Source organism: Chiloscyllium plagiosum, chromosome 1, assembly GCF_004010195.1.
Source record: "Chiloscyllium plagiosum isolate BGI_BamShark_2017 chromosome 1, ASM401019v2, whole genome shotgun sequence".
Lineage (NCBI taxonomy): Eukaryota > Metazoa > Chordata > Chondrichthyes > Orectolobiformes > Hemiscylliidae > Chiloscyllium > Chiloscyllium plagiosum.
In genome coordinates this window covers 127,028,260-127,053,063 of record NC_057710.1, presented here as the reverse complement: position 1 = coordinate 127,053,063, position 24,804 = coordinate 127,028,260, and the positions used below count along the sequence as shown (strand labels likewise).

General features: G+C 40.8%; 1 protein-coding gene across 4 annotated transcripts in view; it reads left to right on the top strand.

The window, feature by feature from the left end:
• Positions 1 to 7,827: 7,827 nt before the first annotated feature.
• Positions 7,828 to 24,804, top strand: part of mrpl1 (mitochondrial ribosomal protein L1) — a 74,992-nt gene continuing 58,015 nt past the window's right edge. For 2 of the 4 annotated variants that reach the window (XR_006312584.1, XR_006312583.1), the window contains exons 1-4: positions 7,828 to 8,016; positions 16,625 to 16,730; positions 20,605 to 20,878; positions 23,719 to 23,802. Coding sequence is in view for 2 of the 4 variants with exons in the window: in XM_043696360.1 (XP_043552295.1) it covers positions 7,917 to 8,016; positions 16,625 to 16,730; positions 20,605 to 20,878; positions 23,719 to 23,802 (564 nt within the window). In the remaining 2 variants the exon portion in view is untranslated. The remainder of the gene's footprint in view (positions 8,017 to 16,624; positions 16,731 to 20,604; positions 20,879 to 23,718; positions 23,803 to 24,804) is intronic. The other 2 variants (XM_043696360.1, XM_043696343.1) reach the window with 2 other exon arrangements.

The window sequence follows — 24,804 nt, the reverse complement described above, 5'->3', positions numbered from 1 at the left end:
GATATACAAATTTGCACTATTGATACCATCTATATGACGTCATTTCGACAATGTAAACAATTTATATACTCCGTGCAAAAATAGTGGTCACTAAATACAAACATACTGTATTCAACGTACAGTATCCAGACATAATCGTAAAATATTTACAATACAAAGGCCAATCAGCCCATAAAACCTAACCCAGTTTAGGAAAAAATGGGGAATCAACATACAACATAAGAGTAATGCATTCTATTTAGCCTAGTGAACTATGCAGTGTATAATACTAAATTATATGGTGGGATAACTATATATACATTGCAAAATACAATGTCCAAAATAAGTGTAATGACATTCACCACATATAATGAATAGTACAGCACATATTTTGTGTGCATTGTGTACGCAATATTTACCACATACACTCTGTTCATAATGCAGTGCGCTTTCTATTGTTCACATTTATTATTTTTGTAATATATTCATTGTACGTAAGAAATTTGCACAGAATGTAGCATTTACAATATGTACAGAGAGCACAACATATGCTTATACTATAGAAAAGAAACATTTCAATCCACTTCAAAACATGTAATTATAGATAATAGATGACAAACAAAAAAAAACTTATTCGGACGAGTGACCAAAAGTTTAGTTCAAAAGGTACTTTCATGGAATCTTGAAGTTAGGGGTATAAGGAAGAAAGCATGAGTTTAGTGTGGGAATTTCAAATTGTGAGGCAGGGAGAGCTGAAAGCACAGGTGCCAATTGTGGTGGAAATGGAAAGAGATGTATTAACAGCCAGAGTTAAGGAGGTAGAGCTCCTGAAAGGTTAAGATCTGGAGGAGATAGAGAAAAATAAGGATAAGTAAAGTATAAATGTTTTAAAATTGAGACATTAATGACAAGGTATCAATGAGCACAGATGTGATAGGTATTCAGGATTTCATAAGGAGTAACATACAAAAATCATACTTTTGAAATAGATCAAAATCTGGAGAATGGAATGTCAAGAACATATTCCTCCAGCGTTGACCTAATTCCTTTCCCTGACAATTGTCTGAGGCTGAACTAGTCTGTTTCATATTTGATCCCAAGAGGTGTTTTCAACCAGATATCCACATCATGATCAAAACTACTTCTGTCCACTTCCAGAGTATTGACCAATTCTGTCCTCTCTACTTATCTGCTTTGGGTCAACAGCCCAAATATTGTCTCTGCCATTTATAATCCAGTTTTATTTATAATGCTCCTGTGAAGCTACTTGACATGTTTTAAAATGTTAAATGCATTATAGAAATATAAGTGTTTATGTTGTTGTTGCAGGCCTGGATGTAATCAAAGCAGTGAGAGGCTTTTCCCAGTTGTTGAGCAGATCAAGGGAAAATTCAAATGATTAGTAGGTGGAGATAGTCTTTGTGATGGGGAGGATATGGAATGAAAGCTAATCTCAATGTGAAATAATATACTATGATTGTAAGCAGTCTGGTTACTGTTTCAGCATAGCCAAGGTGGGGAATGGAACAAGCGACCCAGTTCCTAGAGGAGGTCATGAATATGTCTTCCCAATACAGTCGGTTCTGCTACAACTTGTGTTCCTTCAATGTGAATTGGCTATAACGCAATTGACGATTTTGGACCATTATTTCCTGACATGTATTGGCTATAATGTGAAATTTCTTGACATGTATTGGCTATAATGTGATTCTGGTCCCATTAGTTTACATGGTGCTATTATTACGCAATCTTCTTACTTAGCGGGATTGCACAGGAACAAAACTATTGCACTATATCAGAACAGACTGTACTTAGTTTGAAATGATACATCCAGAATTGGCCTTTAAGTAATCCTACAGTCGAGTCAAGCCCCTGCCAATCAGATTTCTGTCCCTTCCACAATGCTAAATGGGGCTCTTCTATCAAAGTCACAAATTACATTCTATGTGATTTATAAAGGTAAACTTCTGTCCACAACATTCTTAGCATTTCTCCAGCCTTTGGCAGAGAATAGTCTGCTCAACTGTGCTAAAGTTTCCCCACTGTTGTCCAGCAGGACTGAAATGCTCCTACTTAGTTTAATTCTTATTTACCTAATCATACTTGGACAATCATTTGCAATGACTTTGTTTTGTACTCCTACACTGATACTTCTGGTGATCCCCAAGAATTTATCCTTGGCACCCTCCTTTATTTCAGCCACACACTATCCCCCAGCAACACCAAAGTATTAGTTTCAATCGTACATTAACAATCTACCTCTACCTCAGCACATTTTCCCTCAACTCCTCCACTATTACGAAATGATCAGATTGTTTATTCAACAGCCAGGGCTGATTGAAAAAGAATACCCCCTTATTTTTAAATATTGAAAAGACTGGATCCAGTATTTTTTATGCAAACTCCAAACCCCAACTACTGACTCCACATGGATTAACCAAGCTATTCACAAACTTAGTCATATTTAATCCTAAAATGAGCTGCCAAACTCATACTTCTACAGTCATTAAAACTACCAATTCCCCCTCGATAACATCACCTGAGTTCACCCATCTCAGCTAATCTGGTGCTGACACCCTCATTCAACTCTAGACTATTCCAAAGCATTGCTGGTTGGTTACACACATCCTTCCTTCTTAAACCTGAGCTAATCTGAAGCTCAACAACCTGTGTCTTAATTCATAGTAATGTCCTGTTCACCGATCACTTCTATTCCCTAAACATTTCCATAATCTAATCCAATATCATCTTTAAGACATATATTAAAACCTACCACTTTGCAGGGCCCAAGCCGGAGAACATGAGTTATGGTGCTATTTCTGGCCTGGGCCCACTGGCAAACTGGAAACTGTACCTCACCAAAGTACAGAAGCGCCAACCCAGACACAAATACAGAAACCACAACATGATCTAAGCACAATAAGCTCCAGCAACAATCCAAGCACAACAGCCCTAACTCACAAACAGTGACCCCACCTCCCTGCAGTGGCCCTGTGACTCCCAGCCTTGCCCTTGCCTCAGGCTGCCCTCCCACATCTAACTTTACCCTCCAGGACCCAGTCCCACCCTGACACAAGTACAGTAACTCCACTCCGCCAACACTAGCCCAGTGGGGGGGCCTCCTAGAGCCTCAAGCCCACATTCTTGGGTCCCAATGTACCCCCAGCCTGCAGCCAGCCCCCTCGACTCAACTCGGGCTCTGCCATTTGGACCAAACCATTTTTCATGAAACCTGATAACTCCATTTTATTGTCATAGATTATTTTATAATGTTACTGTGAATTTTCTTAGACTATTTCATTACAATAAAAGGGCTATATAAATGTAATGTTGTTGTTAAATTTCAAACCAACGTCATAATTTCACTTACTTCCACTGTTGTGCCATTGTTCACTACTACCTCTACTTCATACCCTCTAAAATCTTTTTTGCCCTGTTTTTCTACCTTTGCTGCCTCTAAAGCAGGTCTGAAGATGGTATAGGTGTAATTTATAAGGTTGACAAGGCTGGTGTGTTATTCTGTGATCTATGAGTACAAAGTGACATTAGACACAATGCAGAGAGGAACTTGTAACAGAACCCTAATTTGTGATTTTGGGTAAGTATAAAGATATGGATCTAAAATGAAGAATGAAAATAATTTAACCAGGGTTAAAAATATGAGGTTATACATTTGAAACTATTTTATTATTATAAATTAAATTATTTCAAGTTCTAAATTTTATTTTTCATAAACTTAGCAAGTTATTAATAATCAGGCACATAGCAGGGTACCTCTTCTCTGTTAAATATATACCCTGTTCCATGTGGAAACTCCAGGAAGCTTCTCATATCTATGTCAACAATATGAGTAGGAAATGTTGTCAGCCTGGGAGCTTGAGCTCCAGATTTTGATACTTGAGCAGTAGCTCAGGTCACTTTGATGCATCCACTTATCTGACGGCTATCGGGATAGCATGTTTCCAGTAGCGGTCATCCCACATCTTATTATCGGGAGGTAGAAAAGGAATAGATGAACCCTATATAGACAAGGAGAACCAGGCAGGGAATGCATGAAATTATTAAGTACATTTCTCTCTCTCTCTAACATTTCTTGGTGAGCACAATGGTTTCTTTTGCAATTGCCAAACACCAAAAAAGACTATGAAATAAGAGAATATAATGTTTGCTAAAGGTACAAAAGCAAGAAGAGATAGGTAATAAAAGATAGGCAAAGGGACTAAAATAGAAGCATACACTTGGAAGCAGAAGGAAACTTCATTTGCTGATGAACGGCTTATGCCTCGGATGCTACCTGACCTGCTGTGCTTTTCCAGCACCACACTCTCGACTTGGAAGCAGAGTCATTTCCCAAGTACTAAAATAAGTATATTGTATCTGTCTTTATCAGGAAGGAGGATAAAACCAAAGTTATAGTAAGTAAGGAAATAGTTGAGATTGGCTAATAATTGATGAAAAGTACTGTTTAAAACGGCTGGCTCTACTTAAAGTAGATAAGCTTCAAGGTTCAAATGGCAACTGTCCGAGGATGCTTGGCAAATCAGCTGGAAATTACAGAAGCACTGACCAGAGTCTTCCAGTCACTTTCGATACAGAAATGGTACCGGGGACTGGAGAATTGAAAAGTTTTACTCTTGTTCACAAAAGGGTGTAAAGATAAAAGCAGCAACTACAGGTGAACTTCAGTTCGAGAGTAGCCTTTAGAAATTATAATCCACACAAAATTATCAGTGATGTCAAGTAAAAAAGCCTTCCGAAAACATCAGTTCAGCCATGAGTATTGTGCCCAATTCTGGGCATTATGGTATATAGGTGTGAAAGGCCTTAGAGAATCATACAGCACAGAAACGGACCCTTCAGCCCAACCAGTCCATGCTGGTCATAATTCCAAACTAAACTAGTCCCATCTGCCTGTGCTTGGCCCATAAGCATCCAAATGTTTCTTATTCATATACTTATCCAAATATCTTTTAAGCATTGTAACTATACCCACATCCACAATTTCATTCCACACAAGAACCATACTCTGTGTAAAAACAGTGCCTCTCATGTCTTATTTTGAAATGATTCTCCTCTCACCTTAAAAATATGCCCCTAGTCCTGAAATTCCCCATCCTAGGGTAAAAAAAAACTGCCATTCACCTTATCTATACTCCTCATGAATTTATAAACCTCTGTAAGGTCACCCTTCAAACTCCTATACTCCAGTGAAAAACATCCAGCCTATTCAGCCTCTCCTTGTAACTATAACCTTCCAATCCTGACAACATCATGGTTCATCATTTCTGAACCCTCTCCTGTTTAATAATATCATTCCAACAATAAGATGATCAGAATTGGACACAGTACTCCAAAAGAGGCCGCACCAATGTCATGTCCCAATTCCTATACTTAAAGGTCTGAGCAATGAAGGGAAGCATGCTATATGCCTTCTTATCCACCTTGTCTACATGTGATAATCTTCTATGTATAAAGGCCACCATTTAGATTCATAGAAAAATAGAGATGTACAGCAAGGAAACAGACCCTTTAGTCCAATTCGTCCATCCCAAACAGATAGTCTAACCTAATCTAGTCCCATTTGTCAGCACTTGGCCCAAATCCTTCTAAAATATGGGTGGCACGGTGGCTCAATGATTAGTACTGCTGCCTCACAATGCTGGGGCTCATGTTCAATTCCCACCTCAGGTGATTGTCTGCGTGGAATTTGCACATTCTCCCTGTGTTTGTGTGGGTTTCCACCCAAATTCCAAAAGATGTGCAGGTAAGGTGAATTGGCCATGCTGAATTGCCCATAGTATTAAGTGCATTAATCAGGGGTAAATGGAGAGAAATAAGTCTGGGTGGGTTCATCTTTCGAGAATTGGTGTGCACTTGTTGGGCCAAAGGGCTTGTTTCCACACTGTAGGGAATCTAATCTAAACACTTCCTATTCATAAACCCATCCAGATGCCTTTTATGCTGTAATTGTACCAGCCTCCACGACTTCCTCTGGCAGCTCATTTCTATACACACCACCCTCTGTGTGAAAACGTTGCCCCTAGCAGCCTTTTATATCTTTCCCCTCCCACCCTAAACCTATGCCCTCGAGTTCAGGACTCCCCCACCCCAGGTAAAACACCTGAGATGACAAAAAAGATTTGCTTGAAGGAAACAAGAATGAGGGGCTTTAGTTGTCGATAAAAATTAGAGAAACCAGGCATGTTCATCTTAGAGAGATAAGGTTGAAAGGAGATTTGATAGAATTGTTCAAAATTATGTGAGGTCTTTCCAGAGAAAATGTTTCCAGTGGAAGACACAACAAAATGATTGTCAAAAAAAAATCTTTTATTTACATTGGTTACATTGTGTTCTGTCATGTGGCACAATCATGATTTTGTACTTATATCAACTTTTTCAGTACAAAAGCAGGCTATTTGCCCATCATTCCTGTGCCTGATCTTTAAACTCATGCAACAATTTAACCCCAGATCCTTGCTCTTTCTCTCAAGCCTAAAATGTTACTCCATTTTAGGATATTTGTTTCCTTTTGAAAGTTAGAGAAACTATTTCCACCAACCTGGCATGCAGACATCCTAAATATGAGCAAATAAAAACTCTACACCCCCCACACCTCCCTCATAGCAGGAAATGTTATCCCGTAAACTCATACTTTATCTTTGGAACTTAAATCTAAAGCAGAATTACTTTCATTAGAAAGTTTCTTTCTTATTTAATTTTCAAGAATTTCTCGCAAGAGTTAATTTCTCTTACAGAAATAATGTACTGAGGTAGTTTAAAATCTGGAAGAAAAACAAAAAATGCTGGAAATACACAGCGGGTCTGGCAGCATCTGTCAAGAAAAACAAAGTTAATATTTCAGATCTAATCAGTTCTCATAAAAGGTCACAAACTCAAAATATTATTTTTCATGATTTCTATTACGAAAGGTCAGTTGATCAGACATTGTTTCCCTGCTTTGTCTTTTTGTGCAATACTCAGTTGATAAAATTAGCACCGAATTTTAACATAATAACTTGACTGTAAATCATAACTATTACCTTGCACATTTTACACTTGTAGTTGCTCCACGACCAGCATATTGTCATTTGAAGTTGAAATTATATGCAAGATACTAAAGCAAATTCAGACAAACTGGATTGACAATAAAGTCCAACAGCTTATGTAATTCCTATGTGTAAACAAGGATCATTTCAACTGAGTTGCTAACAGTAGTGACTGGAGGATCAGTTGAAGTTGTAACAAGGAATTTGAAGTTGTCAAAATTCCATTGTATTTTCTGCAATATCTGTATGGACCTGTGCTGTACTTGTTGGTTTTTACTTATAGATAATTTATGAATGAAGTGTATTTTTAAAATAAAATATTGTCTCTTCCAGAGACATCTCTCCAGAATGTGGGAGGCCTGGCCAAAGTATCAAGTTCAAAAACATTGTTATTATTTACACGTAGTGTTATAATCTCAATTAGCAGTATCTCTCCAGCACTATATGATCCAGTTGTCCTTGGAAAACGACATGTATGATTAGTAAAGATACATTGATGGAATATATATAATTAATTTAATTATGATGGTCATTTTCCTACTGTATAGCACTTGCTTTAATTTGAATTATTTGCTTATTTTTAATGTCCCCAAGAAGGACGCCTATCGTATACGTTTTATGTTTCCAACTGAAAAACAGGTCTCTTTCAATATATAATTTCAGTGGCATCACACTGTAAACTTTTGCTATAAATTCTGCGTCTTACGATCTCATACTCCACAGCCACCTGATGAAGGAGGAGCGCTCAGAAAGCTAGTGCTTCCAAATAAACGTGTTGGACTGTCACCTGTTGTTGTGTGATTTTTAACTTTGTCCACCCCAGTCCAACACCGGCGCCTCCGAATCTTGTTGAAAATGCACACAGGTGTGAGCTGCGCGGGGTAGGAACTGATGTTCGGCGGTCTGCATGGCAGTGGGGAACACAAACACGAACGGAACATTGGAGAAACCAACGGCATGGCGGCGGGTGTAGCAGGACGGTTGTCTCGAGGTCAGTTGGTGACGTGTTTAAATGCAGTCTGGTTCGATTTGAGGGCTTTATGATGTCGAACGTTCCAGAAAACGCTCGAGATTTCGTCTCTTCCCCCCCGGGGAGAAACGGGAAGCGGCTGTGTCCTCAGCCCGGGCTGCGGGCTGGTAACGTCCCAAGCTCTGGGCCAGGAGACCTGGGTTCAAGTCCCACTTAACTCCAGAGGCGTGTAACAGCATCTCAGAACGAACGGGTTGGTTAGCGAATTTAGGTTTATTAATGGCCTCTGTGTGATCCTTGCCCCTGGATATTTCCGAGGGCCGGGGCTGTCCCTTATTCCGGCGTCGGTGGGAGTTGCGCTTCAGGGAAAGGAGATCCTGCGGAATTCCCATCGCAGCAGACTCCGAGGGAACGGCCTGCGAAGTGGTGCTTGGAAAATTGCTCAATGCCTGCAGCCCAGCCCACCGAAAGCCTCCATTTAAATCGGAGAATTCAAACAGCTCTGCTGAAGTTAAGTTTTAAAAAAAAGTTGCCCAGGACCAAGTTAAGATAGTTAAATATCCAGGTAAATTCCTGAGCAACTATTAAACTGACTCCTAAGTTAACCCACACGCCCCAACTACACTTCCCCCAGACCTCCATCATCCCCCCCAGCACTGACCCAAATTCCTGTCCCCTCACTGGGCCTGATAAACCCTAAATACTCTGCCTGCTGCCCTGCCACCCAGCTCCCTACTGTTTGGCATCTTAACCACTGCCCATCTGGCACCCCAGTCTTCTAACATCCTAACCTCGCACTTGCCATACAGCTGGAGTCTGTGTTCTCATGTTTAAATTTCAGAATAGAACAGGTGACTATTGTGGAAAAGGACGGTCTGTTTGTCTTCCTAGTACTTTATAGTCCTGCACTAAGAGGGAGCTGTCAGAATGGAAATACTACTCTTTCTTTCGAAAAGAGCCCTGGTCAGAGTCTCCTGTCAAAAATGTGGACCTCTTTTGTTGCCTAAGAAAAGGAGCAAAACTCCACTGTGTGAAGTTTCCATTCTTTCAAAAATGTGGCCCATTTAAAGGATCCACAGACCTGAAGTCTCCAAACTCCTAGTAGATGAGCAAGAATAATGATGTGGCAGAAATCATTAATCTTACCATAACAACAAAGTATGAAATTAACTTTATTAAAAGTGGTGATTAGTAAACAGCAACCAAAAATAATGCTGAAATCAATTAGCTAGCAGTGAAAACCCAACGGATTTCCTTTTATACTTATGGAATGAGTCATTCCACTCCTTCCTGCCTTCAGACCATATGTAACCTGGGTTTACGCAGTCATAATATATGGTTGACTCTTCATGTCTATTAAAGACATAAGCCAGTAAGTGTTTGTTCGAATGCATTCTCAAGGTGACTTAGTTGAACAGTAAATATACCTTTTGTTAATACTAGCCATATGTCAAGAACAAACTGTGAAATCAGATAAATGTTCAGCCTTTTCATCTATGTAATTTGTTTTTTTAAAATTCATATGTGAATGTGCTTGCTGGCTGGCTGGCTAGCATTTGTTGCCTATTCCCAGAGGAAACCCATACAGACAGTCACCTGAGATCAGGTGAATTGGCCATGCTAAATTGCCCATAGTGTTAGATGCATTAGTCAGGGATAAATATAGGGTCTGGGTGGGTTACTCTTCAGAGGGTTGGTATGGACTTGTTGGGCCAAAGGGCCTGTTTCCATACTGTAGGGAATCAAATCGAATCGAATCTAATCTATTCCCAGTTGCCCTTGAGAAAGTGGTGATCAGCTGCAATCCACCTGCTGTGTGGGTTCACCCACGATATCATTAGGGAGGAAATTCAAGGATATTGATCCAGTGACAGTGAAGGAAAGGCAATATATTTCCAAGTCAAGATGGTGAACGGCTTGGAGGGCACTTGAAAGTAATGGTGTTCCAATGTATCTGCTGCCCTTGTCCTTCTAGATGGAAGTGGTTAGAAATGTGCTAATTGAGGATCTTGGTGAATTTCTGCAGTGTATCTTATTGATTGTACAATCAGTGTCAGAGGTGAAGGGAGTGGATGCTTGTGGATGTATTTCCAATCAAGTGTGCTGCTGTATCCTGAATGGTGTCGAGCTTCTTGAGTATTGTTGGGGCTGCACTCATCCAGGTAAGTAGGGAGTATTCCATCACACTCCTGACTTGTGCCTTGTACATGATGGACAGGCTTTGGGGAATCTGTATTTCTAGCCCCTGACCTGCTACGTTTGCCACTGTGTTTACATGGGGAGGTGATGGCCTCGTGGGGCTATTGCTAGACTATTAATCTAGAAACTCAGCTAATATCCTGGAGACACAGGTTTGAGTCCTGCCATGGCAGATGGTGGAATTTGAATAAAAAAAAATCTTGAATTAAGAATCTATTGATGACCATTGTTGATTGTCAGGAATACCATATGGTTCTCTAATGTCCTTCAGGGAAGGAAATTTACCATCCTCATCTGGTCTGGTATATATGTAACACCAGATCCACAGCAATGTGGTTGTCTCTCAATTGCCCCCTGAAATGACCCAGCAAACCATTCAGTTGTATCAATCGTTACAGATCAACTGGCAGTGATCCATGCACCGCAAAAGACAAGGGTAGAAACAGCCAACTGCAAAGTCATCTTTGCTAGCATCTGTGGGCTAGTGCCAAAATTGGGAGGGTGTGGTGCTGGAAAAGCACAGCAGATCAGTCAGCATCAGAAGAGCAGGAAAATAGGCATTTCGGGCAAAAGCACTTCATCAGGAATGATGCTCATTGCTGATTCCAGCACACACTCTCGACTCAGATCTCCAACATCTGAAGTACTCACTTTCTCCCAAAATTGGGAACGCTGTGTCACAGATGAGTCAAGGAACAGCCTGACATAACTATACTCTCAGAATCATATATACAAACAATGTTCCAGACACCAGCATCACCATCCCTGGATATGTCCTGTCCCAGCAGCAGGACGGACTTAGTAGAGGTGGTGGCATCGTGGTGTACAGTCAGGAGGGAGTTGCACTGAGAGTCCTCAACATTGACTTCGGACCCCATAAAGTCAGGTGCAACATGGGCAAGGAAACCTTTAGGTGATTTCCAAATACTGCCCTCCCTTGGCTGATGAATTAATACTCCTCCATGTTGAGCACCACTTAGAGGATGCACTGAGGATGGCAAGGGCATAAAACATACTCTGGTGGGGGATTTCAATGACCCAGTACGACTGATCGAGTTGGTTGGGTGCTAGAGATTATAGCTGCTAGATTGGGACAGCAGTAGATAGTAAGGGAACTGATGAGGAAAAAAACATACTTGACCTCATCCTTAGCAATCTGCTGGTTGAAGATACATTTGTGCATGATCGTATTGGTAAAAGTGGCCATCACATAGTCCTTGTGGAGACGAAGTTCCACCTTCACATTGAGAGTGCCCTCCATCATGTTGTGTGGTGCTATCACCATGCTAAATGGGACAGACTTCAAACAGACCGAGCAACTCAAGGCTGGGCACCCATGAGGCACTGTGGGGCATCAACACCAAAAGAATTGTACTTCTGACACCATTCTGGCAATAGTACTGAAGACTTGCTCCAGAACTTGCCGCTTCCCTCGCCAAGCTTTTTCAGTACAGTTACAACACTGGTATCTATCTGACAATGTGGAAAAGTGTCTAGATATGTCCTGTACATAAAAAGCAGGACAGATCCAACCTGGCCATTCACCGCCTTGTCAGCCTTCTGAATCATCAGTAAAGTATGAAAGATGTCATCAACAATGCTATCAAATAGCAGCGGCTTGGTGACACTCAGTTTGGGTTCTGCTAGGGCTATTTAGCTTCTGGACAAAAGAGCCGAATTTAAGAAGTGAGGTGAGTGATATCCTTTGACACCGAGGCTGCATTCAACTGAATTTGGCATCAAGGAGTCCTGGAAAAACTGAAATCGATGGGTATGATCCGGCAAGCTCACTGCTGGTTGGAGTCATACTTGGAGATAGGAAGATGGTTCTGATCGTTGGAGATCAGTCATCTCAGCTCCAGAACATCTCTGCAAGAGTTCCTCTGAGTAGTGTTGTAGGCCCAATTATATTCAGCTGCTTATCAGTGTCCTTCTGTCCATCATAAGGTCAGACGTGGGGATGTCCGCCGATGATTGCACAATATTCAGCACCATTCGTAAATCCAGATACTGCAGCAGAACATGTCCAAATATGCCAAGATCTGGACAATATCTAGGTTTCGGTGGCAAGTAACATTTGTGCCACACAAATGCCAGGCTAAGACCATCGGCAATAACAGACAATCGAACTACTATTGCTTGAAGCTAGAGAAGTGATTGCTGAGCCTCTTGCTGAGATATTTGTATCATCGATAGTTACAGGTGAGGTTGGCAAACATGGTGCCACTGTTTAAGAAGGGCGGTAAAGACAAGCCATGGAACTATAGACCGGTGAGCCTGACCTCGGCGGTGGGCAGGTTGTTGGAGGGAATCCTGAGGGACAGGATATACATGTATTTATTTGGAATGGCAGGGACTGATTCGGGATAGTCAACATGGCTTTGTGCATGGGAAATCATGTCTCTCAAACTTGATTGAGTTTTTTTTTGAAGAAGTAACAAAGAAGATTGATGAGGGCAGAGCAGTAGATGTGATCTATCTGGACTTCAGTAAGGCATTTGACAAAGTTCCCCATGGGAGGCTGATTAGCGAGGTTAGGTCTCATGCATTACAGGGAGAACTAGCCATTTGGATACAGAACTGGCTCAAAGGTAGAAGACAGAGGGTGGTGGTGGAGGGTTGTTTTTCAGACTGGAGGCCTGTGACCAGTGGAGAGCCACAAGGATTGGTGCTGGGCCCTCTACGTTTTGTCATTTACATAAATGATTTGGATGCGAGCTTAAGATGTAGAGTTAGTAAGTTTGCAGATGACACCAAAATTGGAGGTGAAGTGGACAGGGAAGAGGGTTACCTCAGATTACAACAGGATGTGGACCAGTTGGGTCAATGGGCTGAGAAGTGGCAGATGGAGTTTAATTGAGTTAAATGCGAAGTGCTGCATTTTGGGAAAGCAAATCTTAGCAGGAATTATACACTTAATGGTAAGGTCCTAGGGAGTGTTGCTGAATAAAGAGACCTTGGAGTGCACGTTCATAGCTCCTTGAAAGTGGAGTCGCAGGTAGATAGGATAGTGAAGGAAGCATTTGGTATGCTTTCCTTTATTGGTCAGAGTATTGAGTACAGGAGTTGGGAGGTCATGTTGCGGCTGTACAGGACATTGGTTAGGCCACTGTTGGAATATTGTGTGCAATTCTGGTCTCCTTCCTATCGGAAAGATGTTGTGAAACTTGAAAGGGTTCAGCAAAGATTTACAAGGATGTTGCCAGGTTTGGAGAGGCTGAACATGCTGGGGCTGTTTTCCCTGGAGCGTCGAAGGCTGAGGGGTGATCTTATAGAGGAGTCCAGAACTAGAGGGCATAGGTTTGTGGTGAGAGGGGAAAGATAGAAAAGAGACCTAAGGGGCAACTTTTTCATGCAGAGGGTGGTACGTGTTTGGAATGAGCTGCCAGAGGGTGTGGTGGAGGCTGGTACAATTGCAACATGTAAAAGGCATCTGGATGGGTATATGAATAGGAAAGGTTTGGAGGCATATGGGCCGGGTGCTGGCAGGTGGGACTAGATTAGGTTGGGATATCTGGTCGGCATGGACGGGTTGGACCGAAGGGTCTGCTTCCATGCTGTACATCTCTATGATTTGATGACATTCAATGGTGCTAACATCACTGAATCCCCCACTATCAATATCTTGGGGTTACCGTTGACCAGAAACTCAACTCAACTTGGTTTGGTGACTCATTTCTTTGCAAGCCTGAGACTTGGCTGAGTAGAAGACATTGAAATAAATCAAAAGATTTGCATTATCGTGTAAAACTAAAGCACACAGGATGGGAGCAATGTTCTGTCATGGAAAGAGAACTGGTCGGAAACAAAGTATAGCAATAAATGGATATTTTGACTGGCAGCCAGTGAATAGTGGGGTATTGCAGGGATTGTTGCTTAGACGTCAGCTATTCACAATGTATATTCATAATTTAGATGAGGGGACTAAATGTAATATCTCCAAGTTTGCAGACAACGCAAATCTGGATGACAGAGTGAACTGTGCGGATAATGCAGATGTGCTTTGGACAAGTTGAGTAAGTGGACAAATGCATGAGATAGACTGGATAAATGTGAGGTTATCCACTTTGGTAACAAGAACAGGAAGGCAAATTATTATCTGAATGGCGATAGATTCACAAAGGAAGAGGCGCAATGAGATCTGGGTGACCGAGGACACGAGTTGCTGAAAGTAAGCGTGCAGGCACAGCAGGAGGTGATAAAGACAAATGGTGTGTTGGCTTTCACAATATGAGGATTTGAGTACAGGAGCAGGGATATCTTGCTGTAGTTGTACAGGGTCTTGGTGAGACCATGCCTGAAGTATTCTGTGCAATTTTGGTCTCCTTATCTGAGGAAGGATGTTCTGGCTATGGAAGCAGTTGAATAGTTTTCTGCCAGGCCGATTCTTGGGGTGGCAGGACTGACGTATGAAGATAATCTGAAACTCGTTAGAATAGTATTTACTGGAATTTAAAAGAATGAGGCATATCTCATTGCCTGTAAAGCTCTCTTGTCCAGACAGGAAGAATGTTCCTGATGACTTGGAGTTCAGAACCAGGAGTCCCATTCTAAGGATGTAGGGTAGGAGTGAGATGAGGAGACATTTTCTTCCCCCAGAGAGTGAGCCTGTGAATCTTCTGCCACTGAAAACAGTTGAGGTCAAAGTATTGAATGCTTTCAAGAAGGAGATAGATATAGTTCTTCGGTCTAAAGGGATCAAAGGGTCTGGGAGAAAGCAGGAACAATTTACTGAGTCAGGTGCATGATCGTGTTAAATGGCAGAGCAACTCGGAGGGCCAAATAGCCTACTTCTCCTATGTTCTTGTGTTTCAAGCAAGAAAGCTGCCAATTGAAAATACTTTGGCAATTTTATTTTCTTATTTTACTTAATTGTTGAATTGTTTCTTTGCTAAGAAATTTGAGTGACTTTAAATATTCTGCATCTAACAACCTTCTAAACAGACAGTTGTTATTTTAGATGAAATATTTTTATTTTGATTGCTGTTGCTACGTTTCATGGAATCTACAACATAAAAGCAGGCTAGCCAGTATTTGCAGACTCCCATTTTAATTACCTATTCCAACCCTGTGTTCATCTTCCATGCAATACAACTTGTAATATAGTGGCTATAAGATCACTAAACACCCAATGGCATTTTGGTTTTAACTTGACTTAAAATGCTCCTAACAAGCCATCTAAGGAGATATCAGGTCCAAGAGATAGGATATAAAGGAGATTCCTGATGAAGGGCTTTTGCCCGAAACGTCGATTTCGAAGCTTTTCGGATGCTGCCTGAATTGCTGTGCTCTTCCAGCACCACTGATCCAGTATAAAGGAGGAAAGCAAAGTGAAGAAATGTAGGAAGAAGAGGAAGCGCTTTGGGAGCTGGACAACTGAAGTCAGGATGATTGGCGCTGTAAATCAATTTGGAAATGTACAAGGAACTAAAATTTGATAGGAGTTGATATGTTGGAAGCTTGAGGAGACTAACAGGGCAGGGTGTGACTCATAGAATCCCTACAATGTATAAAGAGGCCATTAAGCCCCTCGAGTCTGTACTGAACCTCAAAGAGCATACCACCCTAACCCAGCCCTCCACCCTATCCCCCAACATTGCATTTACCATGGCTAACACACCCCTGAACATTCCTGGGCCACTGTAAGCAATTTACCATGGCTAATGCACCTAACCTGCACATTTCTGGACTGTGGAAGGAAACCAGAACACCTGGCAAAAATCCATACAAACACTGGGATAACGTGCAAGTTCGACACAGACAACCAAGTAATACTGGAATTAAACGCAGGTCCCTGGCGCTGAGAGGCAGAGTGTTAACCCCTGAGCCACTGTGCCACCTATCCCTCTATCACCTGTGCAGTCACAGAAGGATTTGAAAACCAAAATGTTCTTTGCCCGGAAGCCAGTGTAGGTTGAGAGTATAAGGGAATGGTGCTATTCTGCTTTACACAATAAGCTGTCTTTTAAATACAATTGCTGCTGCTTCAGCCACTCCTTATGGAAGCAGGTTCCACGTTTTGAAGGAAAATCCTTTTTATATATTTTATTAATACCTGTCTTACATTTATCCTGGTCTGTTCTACATCTCATACCTGGAAACAATTTCACTGCAGCCACGTTATTTTACTGTGAATTTTTACATTCTGACAATTGGCAGTGATAAATGAAACTTCCTTTCATCATTTCTCAAGCAGCATATTTTCGCTGTGATACTTGACAAGTTTGAACACTGGACAGTGGATGATGTATCTTAGAAAAGTTATATTTATTGCTAATAATGATGTACTTTCAACTTTTATTTCAAAATATGAATAAATAAATGTAATATGTTCTATCTTCACTCGCTTGCAATCTAAAGAACTTTTAATGTATGAGTATTTAAATATGGAATGATTTTTTTGGGTGATTGGTTTTCTTTTATGTTTCAGTGTTCATTGGATGCCATAAGCACACGTTAATAGGCGGTTACAGCAATACTGGCATATCATCCTTATCGAAGAAACATCTTGCAGTCAGGCAATTTGCTGCAGTGAAGTAGGATTTCTCAGATTTGTTGAAATGTTTTATTTTGTGCAGGATGAATATAAATTATGTAGTTTTTAAATACGTGTGTAAAAATCTGTATATAACAATAGGTTACCATTTGCATGAGAGCATTATTAATCATGATTCATTAAAAGAAACAGGGACGTGGACATTTATTTTTATATAATATGAGGATGGCAGGACAGGTTGAGAAAATTGTTAAAATGGAACAAGGAGTACAAAAGCAAAGAATTGATGTATTCTGCCCAATTTTAGGGCATTACTTTTTAGCTGTAATGTGAAGGCTTCAGAGAGGGTGCAGAAAAGATTTGAGAATATAAGATGCAGGAGCAGGCTTAAGACATTCTGCCCACCATTCCATTAGACAGTAGGTGCTCTGGTAATCTACCTGCCTGCTTTTTCCTCATCCCTTCAGACCCTTTAACTAAAAGTTTGTCTATCTCAGCTTTGAAGATTCTTAATAACCCAACATCAGCAGCCCTCTGTGGTAAAGAATTCCATAGATTCATTACCCTCTGAGAGACAGAAGTGCTTTTCACTTATGTCTTAAATGAGCAGCTCCTTAGCCTAGGGATATGCCATCTGTATCAAAACTCTCTGAAAAGGGAAACAACTGTTGTGCATTTATTGTTAAGTTGTCTAAGAATCTGTATGTTTCAATACCTGGTATTAGCCTGGAGAACCTGCTGTGGCCTTCATCCAATGACAATGTATCTTCACTTACATAAATGACTCAGAACTGTCCATAGAATTCCATGGAATCATTTTGCAAGATTCTTATTTCTATACTCCATTCACTTTGAAGTAAGAGCCAGCATTCTACTTCCTTTCTGTAAACTGGTGAATCTGTATGCGAACTTAGTGATTTATATTCAGGGACATCCAAATCCCTCTGTGCTGTAGCTTTCTGAAGTCTTTTTCTACATAATTAATAATCAGCTCCTCTCTTCCTCCTGCCAAAATGCACAACTTCATATTTTCTCACATTCTATTCCATCTGCCAAGTCTTTGCTCACTCGCCTAACCATTTGTATCCCTCTGTAGACTCTTTGTGTCATCTTCACCACTTGCCTTCCCCTCTCTTTCTGTGTGATTGCAAACTTGCCAATTGACAATATTGATTCGAGGAACGAAGAATGTTAAATATGTGGGGAGATTTAAATTATAATAATTGAGACAAGGTACAAACTAGATTTTGTTAGAACTGATATCTTTTTTCGATCATGTATGGGCAATTGAGACCTGCTGCTTGGAATTCTTGCATCATGTTTGAACCGCAGGTTACCTCATGCATGTCAACATGTAGGAAGTGGTTTCAGCTGCTTGTACCCAAGCTCAGCATTACTGAGTTTATGGGTAACTGAACTTGTTGGAATATGAAGAAGGTTAAGAATTCTTTGATTAGACATTCTAGAAGTTAAGCACTCTTTAGGCAGTGGGTGCTCATGATAGTGGATAGATTTTGATCAGGAAGAGAAAAGTCGTGCAGGACCTTTTGAAGTGTTTGCCACTCTCAAATTAGTACACCGCACAGGGAATTGCTGAAAGTTACAACACCCTTGCAAGAGTGCAATCCAACCATGGTATCAATTATTAAGGGATTGCACAGAGAATTGTGCCCAGTTATAGCCCCCACACTTTTGGAAGAATGTGAAGGTTCTTGAGAGAGTACAGAAGAGGTTGACCAGACTGAACCCAGGAATGAGGCAATGTAGATGTCAGGTCCAGATGAGAGAAGCTGAGATTTGTGTTCTTTGGAGTAACAGATCTGATAAAAATGGTGATGGTACAAGGACTAAGGAACGCATATTTAAAACTTTGGACAAGAGATGTAGGATGAAATGAGGAATAATATTTTTACTCCATGACTGATGATGACCTGGAACTGGATATATACAAGAATGATAATCAAATTTTTCAACAAGAAATTGAAATGTACTTGAGCAAAATTAACTTTCAGGCTTTCAGGAATAGATTGGAGAATTGGTTTCATTGGCTTTCTCTGCAGAGAGCCAGTATGGACTCAATGTGCCAAATGGTCTTCTCCTTTGTTGCAATGACTATACCTCTGTGATTGGAGAATTTGGGGTTGTTCTCAGTTGAAAAGATTGAGAGGCAATTTGATAGAGGTCATTAGGGCTTCAACAGAGTAGATCTTAAGAAGCTTTTTCTATTGGCCAGAATCAGAGGACACTGTTTTAAAGAAACCATGACATTATGAGAAAAATTCTTTGCATGCAGCGAGTAGTTAGGCTCTCGAACACAGAACCTGGGCGTTTGGTGGAGACAGATTTAATTGAAGCTTTCGCAAGAGAATTGAATAAACCCCTGAAGAAACTAATTTGCAGGGTTATAGGAAAAGTTTAGGTGAGTGAGCTCAATTGTTTCTGTGGAAAGCCGACATAGATATGATAGGCTATGTAGCTTTCTTTTGTGCTGTAACCACTCTGTTATTCTCATCATTGAGGAATGGAGCTAAGTTAGCATACTGACTTCTATTACCTGATGGATGTTCATGAGATATATTTGGAGAAAGTCTCCGGTGTCCATCCTTTAGCTAACAGTCCTATGAAGCAATGCATTTAAATTGTCTTTGGCATTTCCTTTATAAACTGTAATTCAAAACTCAAACTGAGCTACAATTTTGTCATCTCAGAAATCATTGGATAGTTTTAGGCACAAGATTGACTTTGGAGGTGGTTGGGACACATTACAGAATTGCTTGTTGTATTTTGTTGAAACTTAGATGCAGAAAGTGGGAAAATATACAATTTCCAGCACACATGTTCTTGTCCTTGATGAGTTCAGAAAATTATAAGAGTCCAAATTCATTTATTTTGTTGAAACACTTGCAACTAATCAGTGGAGTATAATCTGAATGATTGTTTTAAGGTATAGCTTGAAAATTAGGGGATGCAAAGCATTTAGCAAATTTGTCATTGCATTGTAGACAATTTGATACCAATATAATTTCAGAAGCAGTAGCAATATTGACAATATTGTTCCTGCTCCCAAGGAGTGAAGCTAATTAGGTTTCTAATATTAATAAAAACAGTGGGTTGGAATGTCTTTTGTAACATCAAAAACCTAAAAGAGCCCAGCAGATTATCTGGGCTCATCTGAATTGAAAAATTTTAAGTTAAATAAAGACGCATCCAAAATAAGATCAAATAATATCGAGTGAAAGCAAGAGGAATTGCCTGTTCCAGAATATCTTGTACTAAACACGAAATTCTAAATTGGCATAGATTCAGCTGCAGTTATTCTGCTTATCATTTTGCAATGATGCAGAAATTGACAAGCTATTGCTTGAGATATGTGAAATCTTCTGACTGTTCTACTGCTAGAGGTGAGTTTTTTCCTCCATCTTTCACATAGCTCATGTATTTCATTTTAAATATTCTGTGATATATTTTACAGCTTTATGCTTTTGATGTTTGATTCTGATCTCTCTCCCTGCACCTTCTCTGTGGCTGTTACATTCTGTTCCACACTCTGTTCCACTACCCTGATGCACTTTGTATAGCACACAAAACAATACTTTGCATTGTATCTGTGTGTGTGACATCAATATATTAATCAATCAACTCAATTAATAACCCCAATCTTAAAAATTAACATAAATTAAATAAAATTCCAAGATCCTTTGTTATCAGTGAGTTTGATAAGCTGTTTCTTTGGATGAACCACATACTGCACAGGAAATGTCCAGTAACTTGTTGTTTCCTTGACTGACTTGTTCACTCATGCATTATGAATACAGCTTCACTTGTAGAATTTAAATTTAAAAAAAACAATTTTGATCTGTGCATTGTCTTGTATTTGTCATAAAAAGCTATTAAATAATTTTCCATTTTTTCAGTACTAGAGCTGCCAAAACAGAAAAGAAAGAACCAAAGGAGGAAAATGTGAAACCTAAAAGTAAGAGCAAAACAGACTTAAATAGACATAAACCATATGGTCTGACAGCTTGGGAGCCAGTTGATGATGTCTACCGGATCCAGTATTATCCAAAGAAAGTGCATGATATTGAAACTGCAATTGACATGCTGAAGAAGTTTCAGCAGTTAGACTTTACTTACACACGGCAACCTGTTTATATTGATCTGCGGCTTGACATGAAGCTGGAAAAGAAGGTGAAGTATGCAAGCCTGTGCTTTACATTCTTGAGCAAAAGCCTGTTTTATAGAAAACTTTAGGAAGTTAAATCATCCAATTTAGTTGTTCTTAAATGTTCTATTATTAATTGATTAAGTTTCTCCAAATGTTCAGGTCTTTGGTTGTGCCATATGTATATTAAGCCAACTGCAACTGGGTATATCTTGTTGGAATGCTTGCATTGAAAACAAGTACCTGCTGAAGCATCAGTTGCTTTTATTTCAGAGTTAAAAATCACACAACACCAGGTTATAGTCCAACAGGTTTAATTGGAAGCACACTCGCTTTCGGAGCATTGCTCCTTCATCAGGTGATAGTGGAGGGCTGAAACCTAACACACAGAATTTATAGCAAGAATTTACAGTGTGATGTAACTGAAATTATACATTGAAAAATTGATTGTCTGTTAAGCCTTTCATCTGTTAGAATACCATGATAATTTCTTTCTTGTGGGCGGCATGGTGGCACAGGTGGGTGGCATGGTGGCACAGGTGGGCGGCACGGTGGCACAGTGGTCAGCACTGCTGCCTCACAGCGCCAGAGACCCGGGTTCATTTCCCGCCTCAGGCGACTGACTGTGTGGAGTTTGCACGTTCTCCCTGTGTCTGCGTGGGTTTCCTCCGGGTGCTCCGGTTTCCTCCCACAGTCCAAAGATGTGCAGGTCAGGTGAATTGGCCATGCTAAAATTGCCCGTAGTGTTAGGTAAGGGGTAAATGTAGGGGTATGGGTGGGTTACGCTTCGGCGGGTCGGTGTGGACTTGTTGGGCTGAAGGGCCTGTTTCCACACTATAAGTAATCTAATCTAATCTAATGTGTAAGTCACAAAACCTTTATTTAAAAAGTTGCATTCTCGGGTTAGCTGTTAACAATGGTGATAGCTAGACAATATGATGAAGGTATTAGTCCTCTGTGTTCTCTGTCTATGCCATGACGTTTAGATTGATTCTGATCTAAAAAGTGAGATAACGGAGTTTTACATGAATTCATGCAGTTTTTGAGCTCAGAGTTCGACATGAATGCATGCAGTGTTTGACCAAAGTACAATGTAACCCTGAAAGTACAAATTCACCCCACAAAATATATGTGTGCATGTGGGTCTTTGTCTGTCTGAGAGAGTGTGTGTGTGTGTGTGTATAGTGCAATGGTGGTCACCTGTAATGTGACCTCAACCCAAGGTCCCGGTTGAGGCCCTTCCTATGGGTACCGAACTTGGCTATCAGCCTATTAGTCGTCTTAGTTGAGATATGTTCTTTGGCTCCTACTTACAACATCGTTGTGATATCAGAAACTAAGGATGGCTATCAGCCTCTGCTCGGCCACTTTTCATTGCTGCCTGTCCCGAAGTCCGCCTTGGAGGATGGTCACCCGAAGGTCCGAGGCTGAATGTCCTGGACCACTGAAGTGTTCCCCAACTGGGAGGGAGCAGTCCTGTCTATTGATTGTTGTGCGGTGCCCATTCATCCGTTGTCGTAGCCTTTGCTCGGTTTCCCCAATGTACCATGCCTCAGGGCATCCTTGCCTGCAACATATAAGATATTAGATTAGATTAGATTAGATTAGATTACTTACAGTGTGGAAACAGGCCCTTCGGCCCAACAAGTCCACACCGACCCGCCGAAGCGTAACCCACCTAGACCCATTCTCCTACATTTACCACTTCACCTAACACTACGGGCAATTTAGCATGGCCAATTCACCTAACCCCTGCACATTTTTGGATTGTGGGAGGAAACCGGAGCACCCGGAGGAAACCCACGCAGACACGGGGAGAATGTGCAAACTCCACACAGAGAGTCGCCTGAGGCGGGAATTGAACCCGGGTCTCTGGCGCTGTGAAGCAGCAGTGCTAACCACTGTGCTACCGTGCCGCCCACAAGATAGACAACGTTGGCTGAGTCACATGAGTACCTGCCATGTACCAGCCCGCCACTATCACCTGATGAAGGAGCGACGCTCCGAAAGCTAGTGTGCTTCCAATTAAACCTGTTGGACTATAACCTGGCGTTGTGATTTTTAACTTTGTACACCCCAGTCCAACACCGGCATCTCCAAATCATTTCATTTCAGAGACCTTGTATCCAATACATAAATATTCTGAAAAATTCCTTTTTGTATCTAATATGCATTTTTTTGGTGTTAATATAATAAGACCAGTATTCATGTCAGTTCAAGTTTGCAGCCTATTTGAACTGTACAAATCAAATCTGTTAATGTGGATATTTTTCCCCTTTTATTGACTGTGCTGTTTCTCAGACGATCCTGGACTACATGACAAAAGATGCAGAATTTAAAACACTGAACAGAGTGGGATGGGTACAGTAGATTTCCCCACTGTGCCATTCTTTGTACATGTCCCCTTTTGGTTTACAAATACAAGAAGCTATCAGTTTATTATGCTGGCAAACTGAAAGTGGTTAGTTCAGAGTGTAGGATTATCAATTTCATATGTTTTTAAGAAATATATTTTAAAAATAAGTTAAAATATTTCTTTTCCTTTCACTTGTGGACCATCTCAAATCCCACCCCAAATCAAGCGAATAAAAAATTAATTGCTCTTAATGGCTAATCAGTCAAAGTTATTCATGATTTATGAGGTAGGTAAAAGAGGAAGGGCTGTGGAGTCTCTTTCTTGAAAAATTAGTCGTCTTAGTTGAGATATGTTCTTTGGCTCCTACTTACAACATCGTTGTGATATCAGAAACTAAGGATGGAATATCATGGAGTCACAATAAGAGTGCTCACCGCTCTTTGTTAAGAAGTTTGGAAACAATTGTAAATTGCATTTGGTTTGTAACTTGTATTTTCTGTTGTATCCCAGAAAAAAGTGGACCCATTTGTCAGCATCGTGCATTTGCCTTATGCTTTTACAACAACGGTCAGCAAAGTGCTGGTGTTCACAGAAGTGAGTAAGAATCATATTTTTTCCTGCAAATTTCTGTAAAGCCTTATACAGGGGAACATCGATTATCCGAACGAGATGGGCGGGCACTATTTTGTTAGGATAGTCAATTATTCGGTAATCGATTAAATGCCTTTCCTCTGGCGCTCAGAGTTTTTAAAGTCTGCTCCCCGTTTAGGAGACTGCAGAAGCACACCGTGCGAGTTCATGAGCCCGTGCCCCCAGCCGCGCCCTTAGCCAATTCCGCCCGCCTCCCAACCCCGTCCAAAACTGACCCACCCTCAACCCCATCCAACGCCGCCTCCCTCCCGTCGCCCAACTGTCCAACATCTCCCCATGCCCCCCTGCCCACATCCCTATCCCCATCCAGCACTGCCCCTTGCCCTCCAATCCTATCCAACACTGCCCCCGCCTGAACGCCAGCACACACAACCTTTTGACAGGTTCCAACCCTGCCCTGTACAGGACGATGTTGATCAGATTATTTGGGGAAGGGGGGATTGTTTTAGGGTACACCCCTCTGTAGAACTCCAGGGAAAGTGTGGGGAGGGAAGAGAGAGTGGGAGGTCAGTCATTTGGAAACTGTGCCTGTTTAATCACTGTAAACGAAAGATGCGATCATTGTTGGAAACCCGTCTTTGATGTAGAGTTTCTATCAGGACCTCGAGATCGCCTTTGGATAATCCGATTTTTGAATAATTGGTATTCGGATAATCCAGGTTCCTCTATAATTGAGGAGGAAGCAAATTGTCCTTTTGTTTTTAATAGGTGATTTCTAATTATTAACCAGCTGATTGGCTGTCTAATATTTCAAAGGACAGGAATGTTAAGTGTGTGGATCTTTTATGAGAGGCGGTATGAGCTGTAAAGTCTGGAATGACATTTTGTGAAGGATGAGGTATGCCAATGTGAAAAATTTAACACTTCAACTCTGATTTATTTTGTTATGTCTCTGCGTAACTTGAGAGTCTTTTTCAGATAGCAAATAATGTGCAATTTGATCTT